This window comes from Heterocephalus glaber, unplaced genomic scaffold (genome assembly GCF_053883595.1).
Source record: "Heterocephalus glaber isolate CG9 unplaced genomic scaffold, H.glaber_assembly_v1.0 deba00001600, whole genome shotgun sequence".
NCBI classification, from domain to species: Eukaryota; Metazoa; Chordata; class Mammalia; order Rodentia; family Bathyergidae; genus Heterocephalus; species Heterocephalus glaber.
Genome location: NW_028258372.1, coordinates 13,310,302 through 13,332,115, shown reverse-complemented (window position 1 = coordinate 13,332,115; position 21,814 = coordinate 13,310,302). Strand labels below are relative to the sequence as shown.

Here is a 21,814-nt window from a genome sequence, read left to right as displayed (position 1 = left end):
GTTTCAGGACAGCACAGGGAGGAGAAGATGGGAATGTCAGCATAGAGACAACATGCTCAAGGAATGGGTGCTTAAAGAAACCACTACTGGAGAGCAGGATTAACCCAGGCATTTTTAAAATAAGGGATACAAGTATGACTTACAGTAGGAGGAAGTGAAAATGTTTTTTTAAAAAATAGGGGAAGGGTAAGAAATCTTTTCTTGCTTTTTCAGGATGGGGAAAAGATGGAGAACAAGTTGCAGGTGGTGGGATTAGCTCTAGATGGATACAAAGTCTGAATCCTGGGAGACTGAAAAGAGAAGATGAAGAGAATGGAATATATATAATGATATGTTGCCTTAGCAACCAGCCGAGGGGTTCCCTACGAAATGATGACTGACCAGCCAAAGGATGAGCTGTGGTCCATGCGTTGGAGGAATTGAGTGGCCACTGTGATTGCAACTCCAAAGCCATCTAACCAGAACTACATCTCTGCTAGCATAAAATAACCTCAGACACATCTAAGATCACTTTAATTTAATAAATAGTATGAGCCTTTTCACAACGTCCCTAGCCAAAAATCCTGCCGTAAGTTTCATCAGTCCTTATGAAGGAATGATGGCCTAACCCTTTACCTTAAATACCCCATTTATACAAGCTTCCTGCACAACATTCCCAGGAGAGAGAGCACCCAGCCTGTTTGCCTCTGAGAATAGAAATCTCACCAGAGTTCTCAGCAATCTATACCACTTGAGAGCAGCTCTAATATTTAGGTGATTTTTGCCCTCATATTTATCCAAAATATTTATCTTAACAGTCGCTAAATACTGATTGTCACACTTCTCCATTAATGCTTTTTTAATAGTCCCTGAGATATTTGATGGTAGTATCCATGGACCCTTGCCTTCCCCAAGATGCAGCCCATTTCCAACCCAATTCTCCTTGGACACAGTTACATTTTTTTTATCCTATTTTCTTTCGAATGGGACTCTAGTTTAATAATATCTCTCTTCACAGGCAGCACCAAGTTCTGAATGTGGGATTTGGGGTGTGGTCTGACCAGCACTAGGTGAAAGCCAGGCTGAACTTACTCCAGGGAGGTGGAGAATGGTCCAAGTCAGCATGGCTCAGCACTATCTCCCCTGCAGCAAATGGAACCATGGATGTTCTGTGTCCCCATCCGGGCCTGGAGGGAAAAGGCAGGGTGTTGACATGGGACTGTGTGGACATAATTCTCAGCAACAAGTTAAGGGATGAGGATTTGGTTGGAGAGAGCAGTGTAGAGGTAGTGACAGCAGGGATAAAATAGAGAAAGAGCTCAGTGTGGCCAACCAAGGGATTAAGTGGGAACAGGAGAGTGGGTGACAGTCCGGGCATGGAGGCCAGGTTTCCTGGGAGTAGATCAAATGTCCAGAAAATCCTGGTAAGAGGGACAAATAGTACAGCCTCATGCATGTTCTATTTTGCAGGAGACTCCCTCAGCTACCACCAGGGACGCCCTTTCTCCACAGAGGACAGAGACAATGATGTTGCTGTTACTAACTGTGCCATGTCATACAAGGGCGCCTGGTGGTATAAGAACTGCCACCGGACCAACCTGAATGGGAAGTACGGGGAATCCAGGCACAGCCAGGTAGGTGATCATCTGCTCCACTGGGGGTGGTTCAGAGCTCAGCACCCATGGCCCCAGCCTGATCTTAATGCACACGTGAGTCCTACGTTCTTCTTTCTAAATGAAACATTTAGATTTCTCTTTATTATTATAAGGAGAAAAGTGTAACAGACACTGGGATAGGGACAGCATGGAGTAGAAGCCAGAGGAAGGTCCAGGTGCTCCTTTCCTTCCTCTGGGAGGCATATGGAGCTAGAACTCACTCGGACTGGCCCTTGATGACCAGTCAGCTTCCATTTCATTTCATTGTGGGAGGAGCTTATCAATTCTAGAAACAGTTTCAAAGGCTCAACTTCATCCTAAAGGGCCCAGGCAGGGAGAGATCAGAAATGCCCATGAACTGGACTCTTTCCCCAGACTGCAAGTCCATAGCCTGGACTGGATAATAAGGAGACAGCTGGACCAACTGAAACTTTCTCAGTGTTGACACTGGAAGGTCACATCCAAGGAAACGCCACAATTCCAGACAAACCCAGATGGTCGGTCATTCCAGGTGGAGACCACCTGAGTCTCCTATCAGGAGTGAGCAAAAATCAGTCTCTTCAAAATGCTTCCACATTATTGGGATTTTGAAATTCACCACCATTGACTGGTGTATGCACACTTTTTTTTTTTTGGTACCAGGGATTGAACTCGGGTCCTTGCGCTTGCGCAGCAGGGGGCGAAACCACTGAGCTAAATCCCCGGCCCTATGCACACTTTCTAAAAGCCAGAAACACACAACTGGCAGTAGGAGTGCCCTGCAACAAAGATCCAGGCCACAGGCATGTTTGGGGGGAAAGCTGGACCGAGACTCTGCTCCTTTCACTTCAGTGGGAACTCAGCCATAAAGCTACTCGCTAACTGAAATAGCTAAACCCACCTCTTGGTTGCTGATTGCCATCATTTCCCTTCCTTTCAAGTAGGGCCTCCCAAGGAGAGGGAAGAGTGTGCTGATATGTTTTTCTGTCTCACGCCCAGGGCATCAACTGGTACCACTGGAAAGGCCACGAGTTCTCCATACCCTTTGTGGAAATGAAGATGCGGCCCTACAACCACCGTCTCTCAGCCGGGAGGAAACGGCGGGCCTTGCAGTTCTGAGCAGTGGGCAGTCGCAAGCCAAACGATCTTTTCTGTCATTTGTTTGTATTTTATAATATGATACAAGGGGGGAGGGTGATAATAATGTGCTTTGCAACATAGTAACGATATCTGAGGAAGCAGGGCTGAGGCAGGGGTCAGCTGACTACTGTCTAGCATAGTTTCTGCTGCTTGGAGCCTGGCCCCACGGCTGCCCTCTCCCTCCTAACCTGTCATCCCTAACATTCCCCTCCTTTCCCACCAAGGAGGAAAAGTGGGACGTTCACTTAAATGACCAATTCAAAGACAAATCATGGAGTACAATTGTTAGGGTGATAGGTGTGCACCTCTTTTTCTATGTTCTTCAGATGCCTCCGCCTTCGACGTACTGGTAATCTGGTCATAGCCTTTGATGATCAGGTAGTCACAGCAGCCCAGAGAAGAAGTCTGAGCAAGACAGCCTGCCCAGCAGCGCCCCTAAGAGGGAAGAGACCAACCACACCCTGACCCAACAGCCAAGTCCTTTGGAATGGGCCAAAGTTCTCATTCTGACACTCTTACTTTTCCAGAGCAGTGTGGCCTCTTTTCTAGCTATGCTCAGTCCTTCGCCTAATTTCATTCTACTTTAGAGCCTACAATCTTATCACCCCAACCACTGTTTTGAAATCTAGTTCCTAGGATATTGCTCACTACTGGCGCTGGGTTGTACAGTGGCTGCGTCTTTGTGGGTCTGAAGCCACTTCTCCCTCAGGTTGGCCACACAGGAACTTTCTTCAGGGGTTGGGGCAGGGCGGGGGGAGATGGCTTTTGTCTGTAGCACTTTTGGGTCAAGCTCTGTGGAAAAGACAGAGAAAGCAGAAATAAGGGCACCTGCCCTAGCGATTATAAGTCCCATGGAAAACGTAGATCTTGCCTACTTCCATTTTTACCATTTCTGTTCTACTTTATTGTGGATTATTTTCCTGAATTTGCAAACTGAAGGCCTTATTTCTGTCATCAGCCAGGCTCTCCTTGGTGTAGGTGGCTTAATAAAAAGCAGAAGAAGAAGTTGTATGACCAGACAGCCATCCTCCTATTAATAATCCTGGAAAGAGATGGAATATTTACTTTGGGGGCTTTTTAAAACAAATTGTTCCTGTGAGAAACAGAAATGACCCCTTAATGAGGTGAGATCATGAGAAGCCTTTCTCCATCTTCTTTTATTATTTTGCTTTTGAAAGGAAAAATGAAAAGTGCCACAGGAAATTACATCTAGAAACCCAAAGGTACAAAGGGGAAGACTGTGGGCATGTCTGCCATGTTGTGAGATATGCTGTCTCCGCCAGCATAATTTGATTTTTAAGCCCAGGGTTCTGAAAGCCGTGACCTTTCAACTTCTCCTCCAAATCAAATGCCAGCTACCACCATCCTGCAGCAACTATCCAAATTCATGCCCAGGGCCCACAGCTGCCTTCTCCCTTTCTCCTCCTATTCCCCGGGGGCCCTATTCCATTTCCTGCAGGGACCATGTTAGCCAAACTGGGGCATCCGTGCCTTGCCAACCAGTGACTAGATAAGCCTGAGAGTTGGTAATTTTGTAACAGAAACATCCACCCTCTAAAATTCTTTAATCATCAGGAAGGGATACATAATTCCTTAGACTGAGAGTTGCACTTCTGGGGATGTGAGGATGCGGTCAGCCTGCCATGTTCTACAGGCACCTCCTCTTTATGGGTTTCCAGCAAGACCTCATCTACCACATACCTGGGATCAAAAAAAGTAGGTGGTGCTTTGATTTTTCAATTCACAGTAGGCTTTAGAAAACTAGAAGAAAGAGGAAGAAAGAGAAACCTGTACATTAAATAAGACTGAGCTAGACAGTAGGACAAGCATGAAGAGAAGGAAGCATACTGAATGAGGAGGAACTTTGGGGTGAGGCAAAAGGCTCACCTCTGCCCTTATGCAGCCTTATGACTTTGGGTAGCTTGTTCACCTCGCTTGGCCTCAGTATCCTCGCCTGTTGGACGAGAGATTAGAATAGAATAATTTCTAATTTCCCTTTATTTTAACATCAATAATGCTAGTTTATGATCTGAAAATCTGAGTATATTCATGAGAGAACTCAATTTGGTCATGGTGTGGAAAGATAGAAGGAGAGAAGGAAGGAAGAAAGGAAGGAAGGAAGGAAGGGAAAGAGAAATTGATTCAGAATCAGAAGTAAAACACACACACATGCTCACACACACATACACACCAGAAAAGAGAATGCCAAGGAAGAGGCTAAACCGTGTCTATAAAAGCAGTACCAGGGACCTGAGTGAGCTAGGACAGCCCACCTCATCAGAAGAACTGAAATGGAACGTGATCGTATGTCATCAGTTCGGCTGAAAGTCAAGAGACATCAGGGGAAACCAAAGCCTGCCTTTCACTGGAACCATTTTACCCTACGGAACATATTTATAAAGAGTATCTGCCACATTGCCTAGATGCATTTTAGAGAATTTTAAAGCAAGAAAGGAACTTCAAAGATCAACTCACCCAACACTCTATAAAAAGATTTATAGATTCCTTTTGTTAAGTAAAGTACTTTTCTCCTGAGGCATTTTTTGTTGTTCTTGTGGCTGTTAGTTTTTTTATCCTTAACCATTTTTAGGAGACTGTTCTACTGTCTTCCCATTCCCGAAGTCAACTTGACTCAAAGCTTCTTAACTTGACTCACCTAACTTCTTCACTGAGCTTCTTGACTAAGAAGCTGCTTCTGACTTCTTAGCTGATGCTTGCTTATCCTGTCCCTCCAAGCACCTGTGCTTTTCCCAAGGGAGGATGTCAGAGAAGTGCAAGGACACCAAAGGATCTCATAAGGGACTCAGAAGGAAAACCAACGGACCCTGCCGTAAAGGCAGTCTAACGAAGACATATTAGAATATATACCTACACCAAAAAAACAACAGTAGCAAAAAGATCAAAACCAACTACCAGTGACTGCAGTAGACTCATTGCCAGACCCAAGTAGTTCTTCCTTTTTATGTTTCCTATCATATAAGGATTGTCATATTTTCCAGGGTCACTTCCGGAAGGGAAGGAGTCAGATGTAAAGATGCAGTAGCAGGAATGACAGTAAGTGCTGGCCATTATAACAAATGGAGAGGGGACTTACTAGAAGCGACCACAAGGTGGCGCGCAAAACACCTCCAGAGACCCAGGGGAAACACTTTGAGAACAGCTGGGCTCTCCTGGTTTCCAGGAGACCGCGTTCCAAACCAAGAATCCGGACTGATCTGTATGGGAGATGAAAACAGACTGGCAGCAAAGAGATGAAGAGCGAATTTCCATGAATATTTAAATCAACCCCACCCCTTGCCTACCACCAACCCAACTCCACTATTCATAAATTAATGAACACCTGACACCCTGTTCCTTCTCCATGGGGACCAACCAGCTTCCTGTGCGCTACAAACTGCTATTTCAAACTCAAGCTCAAAGAACCAAGGTTGCCAATGAGTCCCATGCCAAACCAAACAGTCCTAAACACAGTTTTTAACTTTTACTATCTAGTCCAAGAGCAGAGCTATAAATTAAGGGACAAAAGGTCATTAAAGAATCTTTTTAAAGATCTCTTTTGAAAGCATCCATTGAGAACGGGTTTATGCGTTCCTCTCAGTCCTCTTCTCTGGAGAAATAAAAAGGGAACCTGCGGGAACAGTGGACACACCAAGCTTAGGGGCTTGAAAAGAGATGGCCAGTGACTGGGATTTGTTTGCAAATGCTCCTGCATGGACTTGCTTCTTTCTCCTCCTTCCCCTCACCTTCTCCCTCTTTCCCTCCCTTCCTCCCTCCACCCAGAATTTCAGGAAATGTGAGACCACTTACACAGGCTGTGTGGTGTTTTGTTCCTTGCTTTCCCATCACCAAACTCCTACCTGTTCAATGTAATTCCCTAGTTCCATTTCTTTCCCTCCAAAGCAGAGGAAAAGGCAGGAGGGGATCACTTTCCAACCCTATTTGCATCTCACTGTCTGCTCCTAAAACGTTGATAAGGCAACTTTGAAAGATTGAAGCTCAGTTCAATTTCAGTAATCCCACAAGATGTGGGATCATCTGTTTTCACATTTGCCTCAAATTTGCTAAGGCCTCAAGAAGGGCCTATGGTGACCTCTGAAGCCTGGGGTGGATCTGTGAGTTGTTGATCTGCTTTTCATCCAGATTCAGCAGAGCTGCATCTCAACCCTGCCTAATCTTCCTGGCTGTTCCCTTTCTATGCAGGTGATGATGACAAAGAAGTTCTATCCTCTGGGGTAGTGTAAGTCATAGGGCTGGCTTCTGAGGGTGTGTATAGCCTTTCTCTAGCTGTATACTGCAGGGCCCTTTGCTCACATTCCTATAGATCTCTGGTTAACTGCTTTCCCCAAACCTTTGCCCCTTCCTTAACCCAACCCCTTACATATGTGTAAAGTTGTCCTCAGTAATACTGGAGTATTTTGACACTACCAGGCCAAATGAGAGCTTGCAGATGAAACAAAAACTTCCAAAAGTAAGTAGGGAAAAAAACTCTAGTATTTATTTTAATTTGTTGATGTGGATTCAGGTCCAGTTGGAAAAAATGACTCTAGTTCACGCTAACTGTATCCACCCTGGATTTGCTTAAGCTAGTTCTGTATTCTTCGGCTTTGAAAAACAGCTAGGAAGAAGAATAAAATTAAAAATTAAACAAAAGAAGAAGCTGATGGATCATCACAGATTAAAAGGAAGCCTTCTACAAACATCCCCACAGTAAAAAAAAAGCGGAGAGCAGGTGTGAGTGGCCATAATAAATGTACCAGATTGGCTTCTTGTGTGCTGGCCTCTGGCCTCAACCAGATCTCCTATCCATTTGTCCACTTCTCTGAGGAAAAATGAAGGCACCAGAGCAGCCCTACTGCACCAAACAAGAAGCCGAGGGACTTTGTTCAACTCATCCTGCCCGGACCACTCTTTTTCATCACCAGCAATCACAGCCTGATTTGTCATCTCCAGCATTTCTGATTTATTTTTCAAGGTCACTCCTGGCCTGAAACATGACTTCATTGCACCTGCAGCACATCATTGTCCAAATGTCCTTGGCAAAGCTCAAGATCTTTGGACAGTGTTGCATTTTCTCCAAAGAGGAAATCCTCCCTCCCTCCCCAAGCTTAATAAGGCTATTGCAGAGCATCCAAATAACATGGCTCTTGTTCCTCAGACGAACTGGGCTCCTTCTATTAACTTAATGAAACAGCCCCTATTCCTGGGCTGTGAGTTGGGGTAATGCTAAATTCTCAGTTCAGAAACACTTAACCCTTTCTGCCTACATTAGCTCTCTTGGGCATTGGCACCATGGGCAAAGGTGAGAAGGTGCAAGTCTCTTTCTCAGAGGCCCAAGACACCTAAGTAACAGCCAGGTGCAAGGCCAGCCGGTGAATTAATGCCCCATGAGAATCCTGTGCTTCCTCTAGCTGGTTTAGCAGTCCCCAGGGAAACTCTATGTTGCTTTTTAACATCCTGTCACTGAACACTAATATGCTCAACCCTGCCCCCGGGCAAACATTGAGAACACACCTTTAAGCCAGAGGGAATACTAGAGATCACCTAACAGAATTCTCTGACTTCATACTCAGGTAAACTGAGGCCAAGATAGGACAGACAGCTGGCCCATGTTCACACAGCCAATTAATAATGGGGGAAAGTCAGGTCTGATATAAGCTTTTTAATTTGTCTTTCTTCAAGAGAAAGATTGAGAAAAAGAGTACAATAGTGTACCTACTATTGACCAGATACTATGCTAAGGGCTTAACACATTTTATTAAATCTTTACCACAACCCTGACTCAGATTTGACAGAAAAGAGAAGGCAGGCACAGAGAGTTTCGGTTCCATCCCCCAAAGTCACACAGCTGCTTAACGTTCAGTATCTGTTGTTGTTGTTGTTGTTGTTGTTGTTTTTGTTGTTACTGGGGATCAAACTCAGGACCTTGGGCTTGCAAGGCAGACGACAGCACCACCGAACTAAAACCCTGGCAACACACAGCTACTTAAGAGAACCATAGAATCTCTTCAGCTAATTCAAAATCCTTTGATTTTTCTTCTCATGAAGCTGCCTCTATTTATATTTAGTAAGCCATGCAGGCACATCTTGGATTTTACTAAAATTCCCACAAAAAGGCCTCTGATACCACTGTCTGTCTGTCTCTCTCTCTCTCTCTCTTTAAGAAAGGGGAAATCTTGCATTGTTTTGGTCACATACTTTGGGGACTCTCAGCCTCACTTTTGGAAGGAGTAAGAAACATCCAGGCAGCTCTTTCTTTTTCTTTCTTTTAATTTGGGAGGTAGAAGAGAGGTCCTCCACAGGCTTGGAGAAGATGAAGACCAGGGCACAAACACAATTTCTCCCACCTCATTCTTTTGGGAATGTAGGAACCTCTTTCTCTTCCAATGTGAGTCATGCTGCTCAAGCTGGAGCTGGCAGCATAGGTGGGACTAGGAGGGAGAAACCTCAGAATAAACCCGGCACAAGCACCTGGAGCATTGATATACCCTAGAATTTGGGAAGAAAATATTATATTATGAATGTATTCAAATCAGTACCCACGTTTAGCTAATGCAGGAAACTCATGAATTTTTAGGTAAAAATCATCAGGTTGCAGACAGATCTGGACCAGCCCCTCCCAGACTCCCAGAGATACAAACACCATCAAGGTACCTTACACAGGCATATCTGTGATTTTTTTTTTTTTTTTGAGAAATGAAGCTAGAAGACAGGAAAGAAATGACTTTTATTTATCCCCGGTTTCTTTTCCCTTTTCATAACCTGCTTCACATTCCCAGTGGACCGGGTGGGGTGAGGGGGCCTCAGAGAAGAACTGGCCACAATCTCAGGTCTCTTTGCCACTTTGGGGGATGTAGAAAGAAATCCGTACTTAGTAACTTGGTGGTTTCAATGCCAGGCCACAATTCCAGAAATGAGCCTTTGTTGTTGTTGTTAAACAATGCTTATATAAAGAAGAATGGATCTTCCCCAGAGAGAGAAAACTGCCTTTGTGGTCCCCTTCCAGGGTGGGGTTTCCTTCTCCCTTGCTTGGACAGTGGTGACAACCATATGTTAGAGGCAGCAGACACCATGGTTCCGGCAAAAATGTCACTCAACTAAACACTCCTGTACTGACCCCTTCCCACCTGTCCCCTCTGAGGCCTAGAGCCAGATGAGGGTCTCACAAACTAAGAGTCAGAATCTATCTGAGTCTGTTCTTAACCCGTAGGCTCCTCCTATCATTACACACTTCCAGCTATTCCAACCTCAGTCCCCTCCAGGCCCACAGGAATTCCCAGGTACCATACACATGTCGTGTGACTTTAAGCCCAGGCAGCTGAAAACTCACCCTGGTGGAATCTAAATTGTTGTTCTGAGAACTCATAACACCAAATCCTCCAATCCCTCTGAATTTAAGTTTGTCGTTTTAACCTTTAACAACCTTTTCAGGTAAAAAAAAAATAACAAAGACTGACTTTGTAGCTACAATGTATTTGAAAAAGCACTTCCCTTAAACAAAGTCTGGAAGGAAGGAAAAAGAAGAAGAAAAGGGTACAAACTCCTCAGGTGATGCACACTTTAATGACCTAAAATAAAACCACACAGAGCAAGGGAGAGGGAAAACCAACCCGCCCCACCCTTTCATGGCACTGTAGCTCAAAGACTAGAATCTCTGCTTGTTAACCATTGTTAACTAGTATTTTTAGTCCTGGTTGCTTTTAGCCTCTGTATAGTTCCTTTTTTAAACACATTTTCTATACGTTAATAAAAGATCCTGAAGGAATGGTGTGTGTCTCTGAGTCCTACGGGGAATATGGAGGCACGGCCTTCAGGACTGGCCTGCCTTTGTCTGGACCTCCTCTCCGCTGTGGTTACCAGCCCCCTTCTGCCACATGGCTCTTCTTAGCTCACCCTTCTGAGTAAGCTCTTCTCATTCCTAATGGCCCCACACCTCTATCTACGTCCTCAGTTCACCCTATCCCCGCGCTCCCATTGTAGCCCTGCTATCTCTACCCTCCTCATCCTCCTCTTCCCACCTGCTCTTCCTCTTCTCTCCTTCCTTTGCTCCCTCACTCTTCTCTATCTCCCACCAACTAGGCATACTTTTTATTTTTGTACCGGGGTTCGAACTCCGGACCTTGCACTTGCAAGGCAGGCACAGCACCGCTGAGCTAAATCCCCGGCCCCAACTATGCATTCTTCATCTCACCCTTTGCTTTTACCATCAGAAAAGGCTGCTGATGGATGGCAGCCTCTCCTGTCTAGAATCACCAACATGGTCTCATCTCTGGTTTTGTGACTTTGCTCAGTCACAAGATAGTGACTCATCCCTCCCTCCTGCCTTCTCTCCTGGCTGTCAACCCTGAAGCATGCCGGGCAGCCAGATCTCCAAATCTCTAGTGCCACCTATGGGTACTGGCTGAGAATATTCAACAGACCCAGCTGGCTATGCCTTCCCTCCCTCTGTGCCTGCACTGCCAGGCCCTGTCACTCTGACTTGAAGTTGGTCCTACTAAGTCACCATCACCCTCTCTGATGGTGGCTCTCGTGACCACCTCCTCCCTGACTTGGTCACCTGGGAAAACATTTTTCATTTTCTTCCCTCTAGTGCACAGTATAAAATGAACTCTGACCCCTAGGTTACATTAGGCAAGACCTCAACCAAGGAACCATTGGAAGAGGAGGGTGAGGAGGGAAGCTTCCATCCAGCTCAGGTCCACAGCAGACTCAGGAAGGATCAAGATAACTGGACGACAGTCATAAACCCAGACAATCTCCCGCCCTGTTGGAGTGGAGAGGGGTTTTTAGGAGCCTACCTGGAGGAGGTCATCCTGACCAGGACCTGTGACATTGGAAACTGACCTACAAAAATGGGGGAGGGAACAGCACAAGCAAGAGTCAAGGGGATGAAATGGCAGCCCCAGCAGGAGTGGTTCGGCACCTGTGCTTGCCAGCCCCCTCGGGCCACATGAGGGAGTGTGACAGGCAGTACCGCTCCCCTCAGACCACGGGGCACGCAGCCAGATTTGTGGAATTCCAAGGCCAAGAAAGACAGATTTTCTCCATTTCCCTCATTATAATGGAAAAATAATGAGTACTTGAAAAGAGGGACAGAATCCCAACCCTGGAAATAAAACAACAACAAAAAAGTTCATTCCTCCTCATCTTTTTCTGGGCACTATCAGGCTTCTTCGAACCCCTGAGGCCATGTGAGAAATAAAATCCCCTCTTCCAACGCCGTGACCCTCTACCACTGAAGGAGTCCAAGAACGGAACTGTGGGGAACAATTTCTTAGCCTCTTCCCTGTGCTTCACTTCTTCTCGCTTTTTGTCATTTCCTTAAAAAAACAGGTCTCTGGAATGTCAGACAAGGACAGTCTCTGTAAACACAGCCGCAACCCCTGATCGTGTTTTAAACAAGTCCCCTGGATACCCACACCTCAGGATGACAGTGCAGCAGAGTGACTATTACATACTGAGAAAAAAGCCTGCCACCTGCATCTTGTCTTGCGTGTTATCTGGAAAATACAAGTGGAAACTAAAGGGATCTAGTGGAACTTGAAGGAACTTCAGTAATTAGTATTTTTTCTGAGATAGCTGAATGCTAGCATTACAGTCTAACTTAAATGAGTATAACTCACCCATTGCTTAAGACCTCTGGGTGCATTTACAACCATCTGAACACAGATTTAATTATGGCTGTGTTGTGGGAGCTAAGAACTGCCATGGGTAAAATTAAAAGTGGATTATTAAGCGAGAGAAATGTTAGCAGCATTGGTAATCAGTGCAATTGCCAGTAGCATGTTCTGTCCCATAATGCCCCCAGTGGCCTTGGGGACCTGTGCCTCAACAGTGGCCACTTTGCCAGTCAGCAATAAAACATCATCACAACATGGGGGCCCTTAGGTACTGTATCTTTCCTCTCATGTGACACGTGTAATACACCACATTGCCCTGACTTTCGAGGAATTATAGAAAGCCTGTGCACTGACACATAAACCCACACTCCGGTGTGTCCCCACTTCCCAATGTGTCCCTTAGCCCTTCTCAGTCACCTTACCATCCACACTCAATGACTGCCGACTGTACACCAAACCCAGTGCTGGCCTGGTAAAAAGATAAAAGGACTCCCACTCTGCTTGAAGAGATTTGGTCCCCCCGCCCCTCTCTCCCAATGAAAAAATATTCTCTCATTTATTTCTTCACCATACAGTTATTAAATCTATATTTTGCACCAAGAATTTTGTTTGGTACCAGTCTGCATTACAGTTTTCCAGAGAAACAGGAGATAGATAGATAGATAGATAGGTAGATAGGTAGATAGATAGATAGAAAGAAACATAATAGACAGACAAAGACAGACAGGCAGGCAGTGAGGAAGTGGCTCACATGGTTACGGAAGCTGAGAAGTCCCATGATCTACCATCTGCAAACTGAAGACTCAAGAAAATGATACAATGCTGGCCAAGTCCAAAGGCTTGAGAATTAGGGGAGCTGATGTTGTGAATCCAAGTCTAAGAACAGAAGAAATATATCTCAGCTCAACAGGCAGGCAGGAAGAAATAAGAGGCAAATTCCACTTTCTTAGGTTTTTTGTTCTAGTCACGTATTCAACAGATTCAGTGCAATCTTGTTTCTTCAGTCCAGCAATGCCAGCACCAGTCTCATCCAGTAACACCCTGATACAGAGAGAGAGAGAGAGAGAGAGAGAGAGAGAGAAATAACACTTCATCCGGGCATGGCACAGCGCAGGCAGGTTGACACATAAAATTAACCAGCACACTGGCACGAGGCTGTAAACCAAACAGAAATGGCTCTTTTCCTGTAGACCCTTCTACGGACGGGGACCTCACACTCTAGGACAAGGATTTAGCATTTATTCTCTTTTTGCCTGGTCCGTTTTCCACTCATTTTCACCAAGCTCCCTACTTTCAAATCTGAATATTCCATATACTGTATATGTAAGGCCCCTCACTTCAATAGAATAGAGAAAATTTTTTTTAATTTTTAGAATAGAATAGAGAAAAATTTCCAAACTTATGTTTATGTGTACATGAGGAACCGGAAAGAGATATAGAGGGAAAAAATCAGTTAATTAGGATGAGCGTTGTCATTTCAATATTGAAATTTCTTTTTTAAACCAGACATATTTTACTAAGAAAAGTGACAATTAAGGAGTTTCTGGAATCCAAAAGCTAACAGAACCATCTCAAAGGACTGATTATATGGAATCCTCCAGGGGTGGTGCTGTCTCAAAAGGTGCTGGCACTTTTTTTATATTGATGCCCTTTAATGCTTTAAATAAATATTTACTATCATCAGAGTTTGCCACTGAGCATTCATTCATTGTGTGTGTGTGTGTGTGTGTGTGTGTGTGAGAGAGAGAGAGAGAGAGAGAGCTTTGGGTCTGCCCTTTGTGACAACAGTAAACTCTTATAGAGGTTTCTGGGAAACAAGCAAGAGACACAGTAGCAATTATGAAAATTCAATATGCTAGCTGTACAAGATATTTAAAGATCCAAGAAAAATAGTGAGAACTAGGAGGCAAGGTATGTATTATGTCAGTATGCTGGCAATACCTGGCTTGATTTGTGACTCAGACGCTCATATTTTATGACTTTTCCCCCATAAATAAAACTCACAGAATAATAGCCAAAACTTGTACTTATCACCATAGCAATACTAAAACAATTGCCAACAGTGACAACCTGGGCTGCTATTAAAGGGGACTCACATACATACTGACAAGGAGGACCAGAAATCATTCGAGAAGGCGGTGTAGAACTACTCACTCGCAGATCCCATCCCCAACTCCCATCAAGTACCATTAAAAGAGATATTCATGCAAATGTAGTTTGCAACCCACCCCACCAACCCCTTCACACACAGACACCCCCTCCTTTTCTCCAAAAATGACCTGAATTTTAACTCAATTTTAAATGTCCACACTCACTATAGAGTAGTATTGGCATTTTTGTCTCTTATCCCTCTGTTGTGGGACACTGACTATCTTGTGCATCGGAGAATGTTTACCAACATCCCTGACCTCAGCTCATTGAACCCCAGTGGGACTTCGACACCTTCAACAAGTTGTGATCATCAAAAATGTTATTCCCAAATATCCCAGGTGGAGAGCAAAATCATCCTCAGTTGAGAGCCATTTTTATAGAGAGATTTATCATAGAAGATAACTTCATTCTAGACTTCATGGAAGCAACATTTTAAGAAGCTTCAGCCAGTCAGTTTCAGTCCAAAACACAAAAGCATTCCCCCAATGCAACATTGTTGGTTTTTCTATTAAATTTCATTTTATAAATGTTTGGGGAAAATATATATATATATATATAAAATATATATATATATAAAATATATATATATCTGCATTTTATTTTGTTTTTGCTTTTTTCTTTTTTGAGAGTTATTACTCTGCGTATTTCTATAGTATGAGATTAGAGTCCAAGGTATGGAATAGAATTTACAAGATGATGCTTACAGAAAATGAGAGTTTGACTTACAGTGCTTCTATTTGTTATGGCTTCTCCAGGAATCACTCAGGTTTCAAATCAAGAGTCACTTGTCTAAAAGGTACAATAGATAATGGGAAATAGGAAGAAAAGAGGCTAAGGGGAAGAGGAAGTGGGAGGGGTAGGGGAAAGGAAAGAAGGGAATGGAATTAATATGAGAAAATGAAAAAATGGAAACAAAGTCTTTGTAAATAGGGAGGGCCGGGGAAGGGGGAAAAATAAGAACCAAGAGAGATTATGTAAAGGTGTAAATTTCCAATGATGAATATCATTATCTTGTATACCTTAAGTGTACCAATGAATACAATCAACTGAAAAAAAAGTCACTTGTAAATTACACCTTTGGCTTTGTTGCTTTACCTACTGGACAATAATAAATAATATTATTGAAGATCCTCAAATTCCTCACAATCTCCCGAATCTCACAGGTTTCTTAAGAAGAAAGAAATCAAGGATAAGTTTTGCATTAATAATAGAAGGAAGGGAAGTTTTATTGTTCAAAATTTTGCTTAAGAATGGGGCCAAAGTCCAGGATTGTGGTCATTTGAGTAAGGAAAGCCAGTATCATCTACCTATGCTCCCAGAAGAAGGTGGATCTCAAAGTCACCTGTCTAGAGAAGGTTCCTTGACGTTAGGGAAAGCAACGGATTAGCCAGACCTCTAACAGAGCTCTAGCCTAGAAACATTGTTCCTGTGTCACAGGAACAGAAATGGAAGAAAAGGAGAAAACAGATGGTTGTCCATGAAAGAAATCCACTGCAGCCTTAGCATAAGGCTGGGACCTGCGCCTACTCTTCACCCAACTCACCCTGCCAAACACACATGAAGCATATAGGCAGGGAGGCATGAGGGGCATTTTTATTTCCAGCTTTTTCAGAAATTTGAAATGTTGCTTTCCTTTCCTGATGACCCAATCACACCTCTTGGGCTATTTGGTTCAACGTTGTGTTTGAGGAAATGTAGTCACCATAGTCTGTAACATCATGTTAGTTGTGAAGGTCATCTGGGATCAGGAACAGTCAGCGTGCAAGTGTGATGGAGTCACTAGACGTCTGCCTCTCTCAGCCTGATGGACATGTCTGGTCCAGTCTCTCAGGAGTCTGCTGAGGGCCCTTCCCACCGGAGTCTGCACAGCACAGCACTCACAGCAAAGGAGAAAATCAGGGCTTCCTATCTTGGTGCTAGAAGAGATGTTCTGGTCTTCATCACAATCTTTGTCACCATGGGATCTTCTTCCAGACCAAGAGCCACTGAAGCAGCTCAGTCCTTCTAGGATCTAGCTCCCACTCATTACCAGATTTTTAAACCATTTATTTTTCTTCCAAGACTAAGCCACTCTGAAGAGGCAGAGATCTTCAGCTTGGCAGAGCAAAAGACTTATTTCTTTCCAAAGGGCTGGAAGAAAGCGAGAAGAGATTGGGAAGGTATCACTGAGGGAAAAATCTCCCTCACCCTTGAGTTCTGAGGGCAGATCCTGGGTTTTCCACATCTATCCCCAATCTGGGTCTCAAACACTGTATGGACTCAGTATAGAATTTATGTAATCTGAATTGAATCAATCATAACTTACGCCTGTGAAAGAGGCCCAAACAACACATTAATTGTGCTAAATTTAAGATAGTCTCTAAAATATTCAAGAAGAGCATACCTTGAGACTCTGAAAAGTAGAGAAAAGAACATTGGATTTGGGGTCCAAAGGCTTCTGTGATCAAACCGCTTCTTCTGCTCACTGGTAATGTGCTGTAGGCTAGGTCTTTTGGCTCCCTGGAGCTTTGTGTCCTCGTGTGCAAAAGTGGAACAAGAATAAGCACCCTCTGTACTTACAGACTATCGGGGGGACTTTCAAGCAGAAAATGCTTTGCAGCAAGCATTCATTTCAACTGGAAATGTGATATTATTGTAGAAGTTTTAGAATGTTGAAAACCAGCCTTAAATCTCAAATACCTTTAAGTAAAGTGATGGCCCTGAAATTTCAGGAACCTGGCTGCCAAAAGCAACTTATTGCCTCAAGAAAATGCCCAGGGAAAAGTTAAGAGCACCTACTTGCTCTCAAGAGTTAGCTGACAGCCCCCAAGGAGCAGGAGGGGGCAAGGGTTGGGGAAAGGGTGCTGATGAGAAGTGAGCCAAGACAGTCACGAACTCTGTAGTTACCAAAACATCTCCCAGGAGGCCACACCTGGCAGGAGAAGGCCTGCTGGGTTCCGGCGTCAGCCCTCGAGGGCCTGCGTCCATAGCATGGTTGGTAGCTTCTAGGCAAGGGGCACCTGGCTGGCTCCTGAGGAGCTGTGTGTTTTTGTTGTGTTCCTGGGGATGTCTGGGGTCAGAGCTAAAATGCTGTAGAGTAGAGAGGCTGAGCACTGACATCGATGCCTCCTCCACATCCCTCTACACAGGGCTGGAGTCTTGGGCCTACTTCTACAGAAACATGAAGCAAGACTTTGAAGAATATTGGTCTGCAAAGGGAGTTACTCTAAATGTCCATGGGACTCCGCAGAGCCTTGCCCGCACACTGTGCACAGAAGCCCCACAGGGGAAAGTGTCTGTTTTTCTTCTCAGGAATGGACCCAAAGCTTCCCACCGACAGAAACCCCTGCCCTGTCCCCACCCCCAGCCCACCCCAGTGAGGGTGACCCAGACCTGGTCATTCAGGCCTTCCCTACCCACTGCTTCCCTGACCCGGATCAGAACAGCTTGACACACGCAGTGCCTGAGTCCTCATTCTGCCTGGTGCCACAAAGGACCACAAGGCTCATAGCCATCTTCAGTGACACTCACCTGCCCTGAGTGTCAACCTAAAGAGAAAAGGAACAGAAACTATCACACTTGCACCCACTCCTCTTCACACCAGATGGTACAGATGAATTTGCAATTCATGGAGTCTGATTTTACTCTGTGGTGTCGCATAGACAGTGGCGGTGTGTGGGAACACTGGAGCCTCTCTGCTGTGGTTCTCTCCAGAGCCTCCTCATGCAGAGGGTGTGCCAAGGAGAGCCCTGCCATGACAGGAAGGGAGAGAATGCCCTCCAACTCAGCTTCGCTTCTGAGCCCCGGAGCATCCCTGACCTAGAGCATCCATTCCCTCCCTCATTCTCTTGGCCATGCAATCATTCCTTGACTCACTCTGCAGAGAGGCAGGGAACACTTCCTGTGCTCAGCACTGTGTGGAGAACTGGTGGGAAACAAGCGTGGCTGGAAGGCTGAGGGGTGGGGATGAGGGCCCTGCAAGCTGCATGGCAATTTTGATCATTGTAAGAGTAGTGGAAAGTCACACAAGGATCCCAAGCAGGAGAATGGTGCGATCATAACTGCAGTCCACAGTGTTGGCTTCCGTGATTGTGTGAATGGTGAGGGGATCACTTTCATCAGTCTTTTACTTTCAATATACTTCTGTCTGTGAATCTAAAATGTATCTGTTGTAGACAGCATGGTTGTGTAACTTTTTCATTAATTCCACAAATCCTTGCCTTTTGACTAGTGTTTCATCTCTTTATAGTAAATGTAATTGTCAATAAGGGAGGATTTGCCTAAGCTGTTTCATCCTTTTCTATATGCCTTGTATCTTTTTTGTTTCTGTATTACTCCATTACTGATTGACCTGTTGAGCATTAAACAGAAATTCCCTAGCATATCATTTTAAGTCACTTTCTTTTTTACTATATTTTTGAGCTATTTTCCTGGAGAAAATACAGCCTTGGGGATTCCAATTAAGAGCTGGAAAGATATGGAAGAAAACAGGGGGCCTGAAATGGAAAAGGTACTGAAGAAAGAAGAAAGCCTAGGAGATTGTTATGTGCTGAAAACCAAGAAAGATTAAAGGTGGACGGAGGGTTCTACTGTATTGAATACTGCTAATAGGAAAGCTACGATGAGCTCATTAATAACTTTGAGAAGGGCAGTTTGGAGAAGTGGTAGTAATAGTATGGGAACCTGAATAGAGTAAGTGAATCTTCCAGAAGAACATGGGGGAATCTATGTTCAAGGGAAACCTAAAAAAGTCAGGCTGCAAAAGGAAAAGTCACTTCAGATTCCCAGCCTCTTCTTCCCTAAGAAATCAAATCAAAATGGCAAAAGAAGACCTGTGTCTAGATGATGGAATGGATTCAAAGAACATTTCCAACACTGAGTTCTCTAGCGGTCCTTGTCACATGGGCCTTTGCAAATCTTTCAGGCATTTCGTTTCAGGGTGTCTGGAGAGTTTGAGAAAACTGTTTGGCAGGCCTTATAACTATACAGCTGGCTACAGATCCAGCTAGAAATCTGGAGGCCAGGAATTCACAGAGTACCTACTAATTCAGGGAAATCAGAATATCTTGGGGCCTACCTAAAAAAATTTTTTTCACTTTCTCTTTAGATACTATCATACTTACTCACTTTTTAATGTAAAAGGGAAAAGATTTATTCCCAATTTCCTGAGTGGAAACTGAGAGCAAATGAAATATCCTTAAACACAGGAAGGGGTTTCCAAAGGACCAAAAGTGGGAAAATGTATGTGTAAAAGATGTAGTTCTTCCCTCCACAACATCCATTCCCTTTGCTCTTGCTACATTCCCCAATTCCATTCTGATGCCCAAAACTTCCTCTGGGGCAATGTTTCTCAGCCTCAGCACCACTGACGTCCTGAGCCAGGTCCTTCTTCACTGGGAGGCTAGGGTGCAGGTGCATCCTGTGCATTACAGCATTGTGGGATGTTTGGCACCATCTCTGATTTCTACCTACTGGATGCCTACAGCATACCTCTCTTCCCTGAAGTTGTTACAGACAAAAATCTCCCAGCAGGAAAAGTCAGACCTCCTTGAAAAGCACTGTTCCAGGGGCCAGGCACATTCGCCGAGGCCTAAGCCAATCCACACAACCTCATTGTGGCCCACAGTCATTGGTTGAGCACACGTCCCAGTTCAGTCCAGGAATCTTACAGCAAATGTTTTTTGTTACAAGGAATGAAACTGTAACTCCCCTTGATTTTTTTTTTTTTTTTTTTGGTACCAGGGATCGAACTCGGCTCCTTGCGCTTTTGAGGCAGGCAGCAGAACCACAGAGCTAAATCCCCGGCCCCTCCCCTTGATTTTTGTAGTGTACAGATGAAACCTTTAGAACTAGTGCATCTGTTTTCCCTCTGTAAAAAAACAAAACAAAACATAGCCAGGCTCAGAGCGAAGCTGACAACAACAAGGCTGAAGAGAGATGCTGGCAGAAACTGGGTTCTGATTACATCATTAAGGTGCTGAATCAAATCTGACACAGATTTATGAATACATCCTCTTTTTTGTTTAAGCCAGTTTCAGATGAGTGTTCTGTTATTTGATACTGTTAAAAATTTTAGACAAATTAAATGTACAAGAGTTTAAACAAAGAACAGTTCACAAATCCTCTGGCCCTCAGAATCAGCGGAGATTCAGAAAACGCTGCTCTGAACGTGGGCAGCAACATTTACAGACAAAAACCAGAAGTGAGTTTCAGAAACGTTTGATTGGTCACAGCTCAGCCTGTGCCATATCCAAACATAGTCTGATGCCTTGGCCACCTGGGATAGAAGCCTCACTACTGCGATCGGCTGACACTAAGCTACTTGTGACTCAAGTACATTCCTAAATTGAGCTTTCGGTTATCTTAGTACTCTGGTAGGTTGTGGTTTGTTAAGTAAGGACTCAATACTGAAGGCATCTCAACCTATAAAGTGTAGTAAATTCATGACATTTAGTCCAGGAAAATTGTGATCCAGTCTAAAAGAAAAAAATAAGAAGAAAAGTTGAACATGGGTCTCTTTCCATTTTTGATCTCTGTACATCATCAGTCATGTCAGCTATGCACTCAAATAGGCTCTGTCTTGTAGGCCCCATCAATGCCCTGATAACCAGATCAGCCAGGATTGTTTTGAAAGTCTTTGTGACAAGAAAAAAAAAAATAGCCAATGAACGGCTGGATTTCAGGTGTTTTTATCTTTGCCTTGTTGCCACTGGGCAAATCACCCAACTAAGAGCAGCAATCTGTGATCTAAAGATTCACAGGGGTGCTTGCCCCGGCCCATCCCCGGTGCCCACGCTCCCGCGGTTATAATCGCCTCGCACCCCCCGCCCCCAGGGGTTATTTTGGGGGTGGCTGGAGGCGACAGCGGCGAGGAGGGGAGTTTCCCCCGCAGGGGGAGCGCAGTCGGAGGCCGCCGTGTCCAGCAACACCAGCTTGTGATTGGCCGTACCGGATATTCAGTTGCACATCCCCACATCAATGCACTGCCAATGGGTTATATCCTGTGTTGTGACCTCATGGTTTAAGTGGGAATAAAGATGAGTATAAGCAGTGATGAGGTCAACTTCTTGGTATATAGATACTTGCAAGAGTCAGGATTTTCTCATTTAGAATTTTCTCATTCAGCATTTACCTTTGGTATAGAAAGCCATATAAGTCAGTCTAATATAAATAGTGCACTTGTCCCACCTGCTGCATTGATCTCTTATCATCAAGAAAGGTCTACAGTATGTAGAGGCAGAAGTTAGTGTAAATGAGGATGGTACCTTGTTTGATGGTCAACCCAAAGAATCTTTGTCCCTGATAGATGCCGTA

The 21,814-nt window shown here is 44.4% G+C and overlaps 1 protein-coding gene across 7 annotated transcripts in view; it reads left to right on the top strand.

Moving 5' to 3' along the window:
- Positions 1–10,515, top strand: part of Tnr (tenascin R) — a 434,816-nt gene extending 424,301 nt beyond the window's left edge. For all 7 annotated transcript variants that reach the window (XM_087194348.1, XM_004853393.3, XM_087194345.1 and 4 more), the window contains 2 exons: positions 1,450–1,613; positions 2,613–10,515. In XM_087194348.1, coding sequence (XP_087050474.1) covers positions 1,450–1,613; positions 2,613–2,732 — 284 coding nt within the window. In that variant the 3' untranslated portion in view covers positions 2,733–10,515. The remainder of the gene's footprint in view (positions 1–1,449; positions 1,614–2,612) is intronic.
- Positions 10,516–21,814: the final 11,299 nt, after the last annotated feature.